Below are 12,121 nucleotides of genomic sequence, written 5' to 3' on the forward strand. Positions count from 1 at the left end.
GTTAAGCAAACAGACACTCACCTGCCACAACATGACACAAAAACACGTGAAAATGTTTGCCTTTAACAAAATGATACAATTTGTTTTAATACTGTACCAATTTGGCAAGCGGGAGAATCTTAAAATGATCTACAATCTAACGTGAGAATTATCTTTAATATATATATATATATATATATATATATATATATATATACACACACACACACACACACATACTTGTGAAGCCATACCGATGACATATCATGCCAAACAGTAAAAGACTTTGGCAAGAGCTAGTTGAGCAGTTGGTTGTTTATTTAAAAACTTTGTTAGCACAATATATATAATATACACAATATCACAACCTACGTCTCCTGAATTGGACAACTTTGGACGTTTCTTCTATTGAACACAGGTGGGGAACCTTTCTTCCTATCAGGGGCCATTTTAGACCTGCAAGATATGATGACACTTAAATATTTATTATTTCACTCTGAGCATTCGTGACCTTAAAAAAAAAAAAAAAAAAAAAAAAAAAAAAAAAAAGTTCCTCTGAGGTCTTATTTGCATTTAGAATTGGCTGTGTTTTCACTGAAAACTGCCTTATGTTCCCCACCTCTGCTCAACAGGCAAACACATCTTTCAAGGACATGTCAGTCAAGTGCAAAGTGATAAAGACAGTTTGATAACAATAATTCGCTTGTTCCAAGAGATATTAGTGTTCACTTGGCGAGGTCTTTAACATATTGCAAGCCCCGAGTAGAATATTCAGTTGCTTTTGTTGGTGCCTCTGACAGAGCTGAAATGGACGTCCGCACCCCTGCAATAGAGACGGACAAAGATTAGCAGGTGATTTAGGTGGAATTAACAATAAACAAGAGTCAAATCAAAAGTCATGCATTTGTGTATGCAATTAACGTTTAATTAAGCACGTTGCTCATATTGGACTGAACAGAAAGACCCTTTCCTATGTCATAATAAAATACATTTGTGGTTCTTTGGTTATTCTAACAGTTTTTCTAATTGTTGAGAAAACAAAACTAAATCTTTAAGATGCACAGAGAGGTGAAATCTTGAATGCCGATGGTTTGAGGTCCAAGTTTTGTTTGACTTTGAAAGCATTGTACCCTTTTTGTTGTTGTTGCTCACCTGAATTCCAGGCCTGGACCGGAGAGAATTCAACCTTGGGTACTGCTGGAATCTTAGCCTGAGGAGACAGCCAGAGAGATTACACTCCATTCAAATTCCATCTAGTGACAGTCAAGTTTATAGAATTCTGGCCTTAGAATTAACTGTCACAAGAGAAGGCACAATCAGGTACCGCTGTACGCGTTCTCGTTCCGTTTTACGTACAAACCAGTTACATCGCTGCCCTACGAACCGAACTTTGTCATAAAACTATAATCCCTGAAAAGGTGCCTAGATATTAGAATGTCACCTCCATGCCAAAGTACTTCATCCACTCCTCCAATGCGGGCGGTATGGCTGCCCTGGCCCGCCCCAGAGCCTCGGAGCCCTGCTCGCTAGTGCCTAGGAGCCCGGAATCATAGGCGACGTAAAGAGCCCCTCCTGCAATGGTCACCTTCGTGGCCAGTCTGGAAATGATGAAGTGAAAAATGACGTAAGCTATTAAGCACACCTTGTCCAACACGTCAGATCCAATGAAGCGAGCACTACGTACTTCAATGTGTCCTTAGTTTGTTTTTGCTAACTGAAACCATATCCTTAGCTCAATGATGCAGGACGTTTGGAAGAGTACAACACAGGAAATAGCCATTAGATAGCACGAATGTGTTTAATAGTAGTATCGACTTAAAACTGACACCCCACTCCAGCAAGACAGCACTAGCTTCGCCAGTTAGAACTAGCTAGCTGGTTGCACGTCTCGGTTTAACCGACCACAGCGGCAACAAACAACAAGAAAAGGAATTTAGTAACACTTACTTGATAACAGGGAAAATCTTTGCAGCCATGGTCCACAAAAGAGCGCTTTCCTTTCAAAACAACGCCGATTCTTGGTTCAAAAAGTGCACCAACATATGAAGGACACACTGGTGTTTGTCCATAAGGTGTGTCAATAAAGTTTCACATTTCAAAACTATCAAGGTTTACGGCAGTTGTCGTAAATCGGCATTCTTTATTTGATAGTTGGAATTTTTCAGATTCCATTTTATAAACACGTCCATAGATGTTAAATAAATAAATAAATAAATAAATAAATAAATAAAAGGCCACTATTCCTCATTTATTCTCAAAATTTGCACTGCCGGTCGATGCATATTTCAAAACAATCTGTCCGTGGGCGTAATTTGTAATAAAAAGCTATTTTTGGCATTCGCATTTCGCTCATCTTTTAGTCTTCCTGCCGCGATTGAGGTCATGTAGAGTCGTACGAAGGTGGGAGTGATCCCAGCGCATTCTCAACAAGAATTGAACCCACCGCCTTACAACTGTAAAAAAACCAAAACAAAACAAGACAAAACAAAACAAGAAAAGACAAAACAAAACAAGAAAAGACAAAACAAAAACAAAAAACGCGTGTCTGTCTCTTTTATGTTATTTTATGGCCTTTTTTTTTGTGTGAAATAAAGATTGATTGTACACATTCATCAATTTGTGTTGTATTCACCAAGGCAGCGTAAATTCTAAATACCCATGTTTGCCTTTGCCCCACGAGTGACGTGAACAAAACACACCCAGTGTGTACGGGCCAAGAGCTGACACGCAAATGTGCTGTTATGTCACAACACGTTTTTGCTTATGACAATGAAAAAAAACAAAAAAAACAAGGCAATAATAAAGATATTTAAAAACAGAAAATTACTTCCAGTTTGATAGCTCGGACCTTTTTCGATTTGACTTCCTTAAAGCCGTTTTTTAAGAATGAGGGCAAACACTGATTAATATTAAATTATATATCTACACAACACACCCCTTTTGAATATGCCAAGAGGGGAGGGTTTACAGAAAAACAGACCTGGATTTACGATTCACTTCTCATGCAAGGTAATTTTGTCAGTTGGGTTTTTTTTTTTTAAGTTTACAAGTTTTACAACATGAAAACGTTGACCAAAGTCCTGCTCGCAAGTGTTGCTGCGGCTCTGCTCGCAGTTAAGTGGAATGCGCCCACGTTCAACCCGGGTAAGTTTGCTCTCTTCTGCAGACATTCTTTTTTTTTATTAAATAAACTAGAATGAGAATGATACGTGGAGGCTTTTAATCGATGTCAACAGTGTTATGATCGATGCAATGTCATTAAAAAACTGTATTTTCTATTTACATAGGGATTATGATTTGGTGGTATTTATGGGGGACTTAAAGAAGTACAGTATTTGCAACGTTATGTGGTTCAAACGTCAATGGTACCAGACACTGCTATGAGGATGCAATAGTGGATGTCGTAAACAGTAATGCAATGCTCTCTCTTGCTCTGTTAATGCAAATAGTTATTGTTATTATTATTATTATTATTAATAATAATATATGTATGATCAATACTTGATCATACATATTCTGAGAATCTAGAAGTCTGAAATATATATCTTATATGATGTCGGATATCAACCGATTGCTGTGATGGCATTACATTAAAAGTACATAGATTCACAGAATAGACTAACCATAGGCTAATGTTAGGCAGTCAATGTTGTGTTAGCTAAAGCTGTCAACTATTCTGGGTCATTCAGTTAAACTGTCTCGGTTTTCTTTCCACTTGTCTTTGCACACAGTTAGACAATGAGAGATGTTTGGAATGCAGTTGTTCATGACTTTGTCTTTGTGTCACATTTTTGTCACTGCAAAGATAGTCTCTGATTATTCTGTTTTTTTTTTTTGTTTTTTTCCCCCCAGCCAATTGAGCACCTAATGAGATTGGAAAATAATTATATAAACTGGTTATGGTTCTAATTATGGCTTTGTGATGTTGTCACAACTTTAACGTTTTACTCTGTGGAATAATTTGTGAAGAGAAGTATAAAGTTAGTGTGTAATTTGATATGCTTGTGACTCAGACCACACAGGGTTGATTTAGAACATGGCTTTCTGAAGATTTAAATGAAACAATGGGATGTTTCAATGGGAAGATGGAAGGTAATTAAAAAAAATCTAGTTCCAGATCACATGAAATTATAGCAACGCTAAATTAACGAGTCATTGATAGCCCGTGCTAATGAGAGATAAGATCATCTAAAAGGCAAAAGATCAAAGTGGTTTTCTTCCTACAAAAGGGACTTGAATTCATTTTGAAAATGGCATCTGTAGAGAAGCAAATATGTAAGTAAAGGTTGTGTCGGTGTACTTCGTTTTGTTGTTTGGTGTCGTCCTGCTCTGAGGTCAAATACCTCGGTTAGAATCACACTTTAACCGACAATGATAGCGCAACTTTAATTAGTCCTCGCCTTGACATTATGATAAGTGCTGTTTACGTGTTATGAGGACATAATATCGTAGCCAAGCGGCTCTATCAATTCAACATTAATCTTATCAGCACTTACTTTTGGCATTCAAATCGAGAAAGCTGAAGTGTAAACCTTATGTCCGTCAGTCTCAAATATGTTATCTCGTAATCATTTTTCGTCATGTAGTCTTGGTTGCAGTTATGCATACACTGGCCTGAAATCTTTCAGTATTTGTGTCAAACGTCCATTTTTATGACCTCTATTAACACAGACGGGACTACTCGCCTTTGTTTGAGCGATTGCTGTAATTCTCCTTTATACAGTAGTTTACTGTCATCAGCAATGTAATCAAACCACTTTTAAGTATTTAAAAAAAAAGAGTTAGCATCATGAAATAGCAGACTATTATTTAACATCACTTTGAAGAAACAAAAAGACCACCCCTCAAACAGTTCTCCAAATAAGAGGCTACGTACGTGTGATTGCTTTAAGTTTGCTTTGTCACTCCCAGGCAGTTGAAGTTTGCTGTAAAACTGAAACAGAAAACAAAAGAGAACACGACATGGTATATTTAAACACCATCATGTTTAACCAAACTATGTAACGTTGTCTAGTGGAAGTTCACTATGCTAACATAGTGGAAGTTCACTAACTTAATGCTAACATATAGCCGAATATATATCCATTGCTCGGCTCATGAAAATCAGCATTGGTTACTGTAAAAACGTTCTGCTACTTTAAAACACAGGAACACATACAACAGCTTGCTCCAGTAAAATGCCAATTCAGAGGTTTACATACATACATGTGTTGAAAGTTAATAGTTAGCTGAAAGCGTTTTGCGCTAGATGCTGGTGACTGCACATTAGCAACACACATGATTAGCCTATCTGATTGCGGGATGCAATCCATCCATCCATCCATCCATCCATCCATCCATCCATCCATCCATCCATCCAAGGGGATGGGGTTACACCTTGGACTGGGAGCCAGCCAACTATTAGGGCACATTTGAATAAACAACCATTCACCCTCACACCTCAATCTAGAGTCTTCCATGAACCTAACATGCATGCTTTTGGAACGCGGGAAGAATCCAGAGTATCTGAAGCAAATCCATCCAAGCACGGGGAGAAAACACAAATGTCACACAGGAAGGCTGGAGCCGAGTTTCAAACCCTGGGGCACGAGTGCTAACCACTCGATCGCTGTGGTGCTACCGTCGTGACTATTCCAATGTCATATTGCAAAGAAGGAAAAGGAAATTATTTCGCTTGCCTCCTCTAGTTCTTTGCAGATTTATTTTTGTGGGAAAATATTTCACCCATGACGTACATTTGAATGCAGAGATTTGTATCTTAAACCTCAGAAATGTGAGGCAAATATACAACCTATTTATTCTGCCCTTTAAATTCAAAATGAAAAAAAATCCATGAATTTGACAAGATTCTGTGTGCACACTACTAAGTATGTTGTTGCTAATAAAAACAGCAGCACTTACCGAAACACGTAAACAGCTTCTTAGTTCTATAGACAGTATTAAAGAAGATCTTAAATGTGGAGATGTCATAATAACTACAACTATCCCAACACAATTTGTGCTGAAAAAAATACATTATGCGTATTTCAGGACCCTTTACACAATTCAGTTTTCTCTCAGAATCTCTCCGAGGTGCCAGGGTCTTGGTGACCGGGGCTAGCAGTGGTATCGGTGAACAAATGGCCTATCACTACGCCAAGTTCGGTGCCCAGATCGTCATTACGGCAAGGAGGGAAAAAGTCTTACATCAGGTTGGTAATAGGGGATTTTTAAAAGGGACATCGAGTTCCACATCCGTCAACTTGTCATTCTGTGGCCTCTAGGTGACGGAAAAGTGCCTGAGCATGGGAGCTCAGAAGGCCCTGTACATAGCAGCAGATATGAGCAGTGACTCTGACCCGGAGAGGGTGGTGAATTTCGCTGTAGATCATCTCGGAGGTCTGGACCACCTCGTTCTCAACCACATTGGATCAAGCCCCTTCAGCATGTGGGAGGGCGATGTGCAGCACCTCCAGTGGCTGATGAAGGTATGCTGATGACAACATACTTTGTGAAAAGTTGTACAGTAGTCCCCCGGCAAGTTTTACTGATAATTTCGGGTGAGGACATTTTAAGGGGAAAAAAACAAAACAAAAAAACAAAACAAAAACAATAATCAAAATTATTTTTGATTGCGATTGAAAGCATGGAAAAAAAGAAAAACATCAAATTGGAAGTGTTTATTCAACTATTAAAATTCAACTATAACTTAAAAGAGCAACCGGAAAATAAGCAAGAGCTAAAATAATAATGTATTACAATAATAGCACAAAAAATATGTATTTAAATAAATAAATAAATAAATAAATACCTGCTGTGCATGCCTTGGCCTCTTAGGGGCAGTACAGTACTGTGAATGCATGGAGATACACATTTACAAAGAGTAGAAGAACGTTGCCATTGAACTTTATGAACTTGTTTTTTTACAGATTAGGAATAATATTTGCCTTTGATTATTGTTATATTACCTGTTTATATGTGTTACTACAGCATTTATGTGTGAGCATTCTTTATTTAAATGAATATTACTCCCGGGACTTCATGCTAATTTTCTCTTAACCCATCAATAGGATTTCACATTCACTGGTAGCATTAGCCATAGCAATGTTAGCTGTTTTAGCAATACCCCCAAAAACGAGGAAAAGAAGAAATGAAAGTGAAAGTGAAAAACACTGTCACTATATACCCCCACTATTTGCGGGGAATAGGGAAAGGGCCAGCCTATGATTAGCAAAAATATGTGTATATTTGACAGCCACTGAAACACATTGAGGGAAACAACAACAACAAAATACCAAGATATATATATTTGTTTTGTTTAATCTACAAAATAATTATTAAAAATTAAATAAATAAAAAACACTGCATATGTGGATCCGCGAGTCACAATCCGGGGTCCACTTTATCGTTACAATTCAGTATTAAATAGTTCTCAGTATTTGCACATGCTTTCAGCAATTATCTTCAAACACGTATAAAGTATTTAGAGACTTTGATTTCACTTGTGAAATTGTGACATCCCTGTGTATGATTGTGCACCCTTGCCAAAGGTCAACTTTTTGAGTTACGCTCAGATGGCCTGGAAAGCGCTCCCCTCCCTTGAGCAAAGTAAAGGCTCAGTCGTGGTTGTTTCATCTATTTTAGGTAAGTTCACAACCGCCACTATGAAGACATTTATGACTACATTTCACTTGGAATCACACATTTCAACAAGACTATTGTTGATACCCCAACAGGTAAATTGACCAGTCCCTTCGTGGCTCCTTACACGTCAACCAAATTTGCCTTGAATGGTTTCTTTGGGGCTCTTAAACACGAGCTGACCATGAAGAACAGCAACGTGTCCATCACGACGTGTACACTGGGCCTCATTGACACGGAGTCAGCCATGGAGAAAGTCAAGTAAGTCTGCAGTGAGAGCACGTTGACCCGGCCAAGCACATTATTGCTCAATGCTGGAGCACGTCCAACTCTGTTCACAGTTAAGATTAAACCCACTATGTACAAAGGAGTTTGTAGTTTAACTAGACAAAGTGAAATTTCAGCAGAAATTCCATGGGAATGCTGAATGCTAATAAAATATTTTCCAAGTGAGATTTGAACCAACACACTTTCATTTCTCCGTGACGCCAGGCAAGTATTTAATATGTGAGCCAACTTGGCTTGTTGAAAATCATGGCTAAAGGCCTATTTATATGTAAAAGTGTTATCTGAAAGTGCCCTCCATTCATTTAGATGGAAAAATGGAACTAATGATATCCAATGGAAAAATGTAAAAAGTAAAAAAATAAATAAGTAAAATTCATGCGATAGCACCACCTAGGCATGCAGTGCCCGCCATTCATTTAGATGGAAAAGTGGAACTAAGATAGTTGGTATACATGTAATCACTTAGCATAATTGCCATGGATACATTTGCAATGTACAATCAAAGGTGGGATTCGAACCCACGACCTCCTGGTTACTGGACAATGCATTGTACCAAGTGCACCTGAGCAGTATCACAGAGCTGGTAATGATGAGAAGTTGTATGTATGGCAGTGGGCATAGAAAGTGGGACTTAGAGAAAAAAAACAACAAAAAAAACCCTCTCAACCAGCAGAATTATTTTAGGTTGTTGATGGCAGTCATGTTGTATGTGCAGCTGCATATCATACACTTTGTGCAAACAGAGTGCAAACTTTGTGATTTGTGCAAACAAGACAAATAAAGCTTACCGTATTTCTCCACCATACAGCCATGATGTATGCATGTAGTAGTCAGTGAATTAAAGTAAAATCAAGAACAGCAGCATACCATGGACTATCATGGCTACTTTAATGAAATACTGCAAAAATGTAGAAATTGGTTATCTTGGCTACGCATAGGTCTCTGCAGACTTTCATACATTTTAGTTACGCCCGTCACAACCAGAACCATTTTTGTTTTAGGAATGAATGTACAGTAGCATATTGTGCAGTCATCAAAATTCCAAAGTAATACTTAAAACAAGTTAAAACAGCTCTATTGCCTACAAGGTTTTCTCAAATTGCGAGACTTTCTCTCAACTTCCCTATTTGAGTAAAAGAGACACCATTATGTAGTTCTTAATATTAAAGTAGGATGCTGCTTTCAGTCATGTGGATAAAGAAGCATATCAGGGCTATTTCAATGTAATATTATACAAAGAAAACAAAGCAGCTTCTTTGAGCTGTGTGCCATCACTAGTTTTTTTTTTTTTGTGTGTGCGCACATTTTCGCATTATCAGATAGCCCTTCGCGGTTTTTGTTTTTTTTCTGCAGTTGTCAGCAGCCTCACACATGCTAACAAAGAGACAACTCTCCCGCCCAGTCAAGTGATTTGGCTGCCGTGACTATTCCAATAAAATACCGCAAAGACGACAGGGGCGCTAATATCACCAATACAGCCTGAATTCACTTCAGCCTTTCACTTTGGCCCCCCAAAAAAATCCTGTCACAAATAAGCATCTTTTGGCCACTCCACAAACAGCATGGCGCAGTTACCACAATATGCGATGACAAACGCTCAAACAGGCTCCACCGTGGTTAAGTGCAGTGATTCCTTGCGTCCTAGGGATGTCAGTCACGTACCAGCCTACCCAGCCAGTGAAGCGGCGTTGAACATCATCAAGACAGGAGCCACCAGACAGCGGGAACTCTTCTATCCTTGGTACACTTACATCGTGGCGCTTATTCGAGACTTTTCCCCCGATGCCAGGGACTACATGATACAAAAGTCCTACGGCTACAAGAAGGCATGAAAAAACATTTACATGGAGATGCCCTCACTTCCAGCAGTGGCTTCAGAATTTTAAAAGAATTATACTGTATGTCAGATGTATTCTTATGTGTTTACTGTTTTGTCTTTGACCTGATGTATTCAACAATCCAAATTGCTCATTTTGAAATGTTTGCTTTGTTGTTACGACCTTCCTTACATGCAAACAGATTATGTTCCATAATACTAAATGGACCTGTTTTCTTCTTGCACATCAAGCTTTTCCCAGTGATCCAGTGACAAAATGGCAGTTTGTTCTCCCAAACCACAAACCGAGAAAAATGATACTAATCAAAAGCTGTGAGGGTGCACTTTTCTTTTTTTTTCTTTTTTCTTTTTTTTTTGAAAAAGCATCTTAGTTTGTGCTAATGTGGCATGTTGGGGTATGCTGACCGAGAGGCAAGATGGGAAAATAGGTTAGAAAGGAGAAGAAGGTTCTTCTTGTTACTGACTGCAAAAATTAATTTGAAGAAAGATGCATAATAAAAAGATGCCAATTGAATTATACTTGCTTCTCAGTTCTTACTAGTTGCAACTTCTACAGCGTTAGGCATGTGAAATATGAACACTGATTAACAGGAATTGTCAATTTAAAGTTAAGGAGGTCCAGAGTTTGGTAAGATACAGAATCAGAATTATGTCTTATTATGAATTTTGTCTCCACCCGTTGACCGTCAAATTTATATATAGGCCTATATACATTTTGGTGTAGATTGATCGCCATTTTTTGAAATGAAACGAAATGGATGTACAATTATTTTGAAGTAAGGCCAAATTTAAATCTGGATAGCGGCAATAAACGTAAATGTGTGAGGAGCGTTGCGTTGATCTAGATCTACACCATATGTAAAGTGCCTTGAGATCACCTGTTTAGAATTGGGGTAATAGAAATAATGCTGACTTGAATATAATCTGACTACAATATTCCATGTAAACTGATGTTCAATAAAGTCTCCATTTTTATAGAAAAGACAAGCGTTGTCAAGAACTGGCAATTTGTAAGTGTACCTTGTAACTCCACATGAGGGCAGTAGTGTCAAGCTAGTGAAAGATTCCACTATTAACTATTTTTTTTTTTTTCCTCCGTCACAATTTAGAATAATAATGTATTTAATGTTGATACAATACAGAAAAAAAGTTGCTCTCATTTTAATTGTGATAAAACCTCTGATTTATATTTATTATTATAATTTTTTGAATCAGTTCTCCCCCTCCTCAGTTTCCTCCTTCTCCATCCCTGGAACCTTCAAATCTCCGCTCTGCTCTGTTTTGTCGTGTCTTTGTTCGCCCCGTCCAAAGGCACCACAGGCATCTTGTGAAGCTGTTGCCTCAATCCGTCCTGGTGGTCTTTTGCTTTATTGTCCTACAGCCTAGATGTTGTACCCTGCTGATAGAACGGGGGGTTGTAGTACAGTATGCCTTGAATGAGTTGTCATTGTATTCTCAGTTTTTTTTGTTTTTTGTTTTGTTTGTTTTTGAGGTTTCGCTCACAGATGACGTTGTCAATATTTTCTTGTTACCGGTAACTTGTCCAAAATTGTATTTTTAACCTGTTGAGAATGGGAGTTTTGAAGGCCCATCTGTAATCCGCGCTACACTATTATATAATTTTATTAGATTAATAAAACTGAAGTTCTCCAGAAAATGTATTTGCGAGCTGTTTTGATGGTTTCTATAATTCCATGATTATGTGATAGGGGTGGTGTTAAAAGGTGGATTAAGGGTAAATCCTAGTGAAGGTAGTAAAATGGTAAACATCATCGTAGGCAACTAATCGCCAGTGAAAGAAAAAATAAATAAATCCAGCGAGTATATGACTGATGGCAAAGAGTTATCAAATGCACGTTCTCTTTGTCCTTATCTTGACACACTTGATGATTTGAGAGGATTGTGGAGATGGCATAATCCTTCTTCAGATGCTGGGAAAAAATATGTATTGCTCCTTCTGTGTCACAAATATGGAGGATGAGGGGGGCAGAGCAGACATGGCCTCGGAGAACAGCAAGAAACACCTGCAACAGATTAGTGTCCCTAATGCAAGGTAATAAATCCCCTCGCCCTTCTCCAGCATCTCCATCTTCTCCCTGCACAGATTGCTGGGGATGAGACGCGGAAATATCTTGGAATTGGGTTGTAGGGTACTTATATTTACTCTCCGCTGTAAATAGATCTTGACACTTCTGTCCTAGAAGGCCGTCAAACTTTTTTTTTTTTATTATTATTGCTCCCTACAGGCATGGCTGAAGCTGGCCTTGTTACTGTCAATGTTGGGCCAGTTACGTCCAAAATATAACATATCATGTATGACTACAATTTTCGTTACGGCTTATCCTGTTCAGGGTCACGTGGAACTTGAGTCTATCTCAGACTGCACTGTGGAATGGT

At 38.3% G+C, this 12,121-nt stretch overlaps 2 protein-coding genes across 2 annotated transcripts; one reads left to right on the forward strand and one right to left on the reverse strand.

The window, feature by feature from the left end:
• Window positions 1-276: 276 nt before the first annotated feature.
• Window positions 277-2,095, reverse strand: micos13 (mitochondrial contact site and cristae organizing system subunit 13). Its single transcript, XM_077534684.1, has 4 exons — window positions 1,927-2,095; window positions 1,421-1,577; window positions 1,132-1,189; window positions 277-802 (listed from the first exon to the last, which is right to left on the reverse strand). Exons 1-4 carry the CDS (start codon window positions 1,953-1,955, stop codon window positions 705-707), a joined length of 342 nt encoding a protein of 113 aa, XP_077390810.1. The 5' UTR covers window positions 1,956-2,095; the 3' UTR covers window positions 277-704.
• Window positions 2,096-2,837: 742 nt separating this feature from the next.
• hsd11b1la (hydroxysteroid (11-beta) dehydrogenase 1-like a) lies at window positions 2,838-10,243 on the forward strand. Its single transcript, XM_077534679.1, has 6 exons — window positions 2,838-3,123; window positions 6,040-6,170; window positions 6,243-6,446; window positions 7,509-7,602; window positions 7,695-7,860; window positions 9,533-10,243. The coding sequence occupies exons 1-6, from the start codon at window positions 3,039-3,041 to the stop codon at window positions 9,717-9,719; spliced, it is 867 nt and encodes a 288-aa protein (XP_077390805.1). The 5' UTR covers window positions 2,838-3,038; the 3' UTR covers window positions 9,720-10,243.
• Window positions 10,244-12,121: the final 1,878 nt, after the last annotated feature.

Source organism: Festucalex cinctus, chromosome 10 (assembly GCF_051991245.1).
Source record: "Festucalex cinctus isolate MCC-2025b chromosome 10, RoL_Fcin_1.0, whole genome shotgun sequence".
In the NCBI taxonomy this organism is placed as follows: Eukaryota; Metazoa; Chordata; class Actinopteri; order Syngnathiformes; family Syngnathidae; genus Festucalex; species Festucalex cinctus.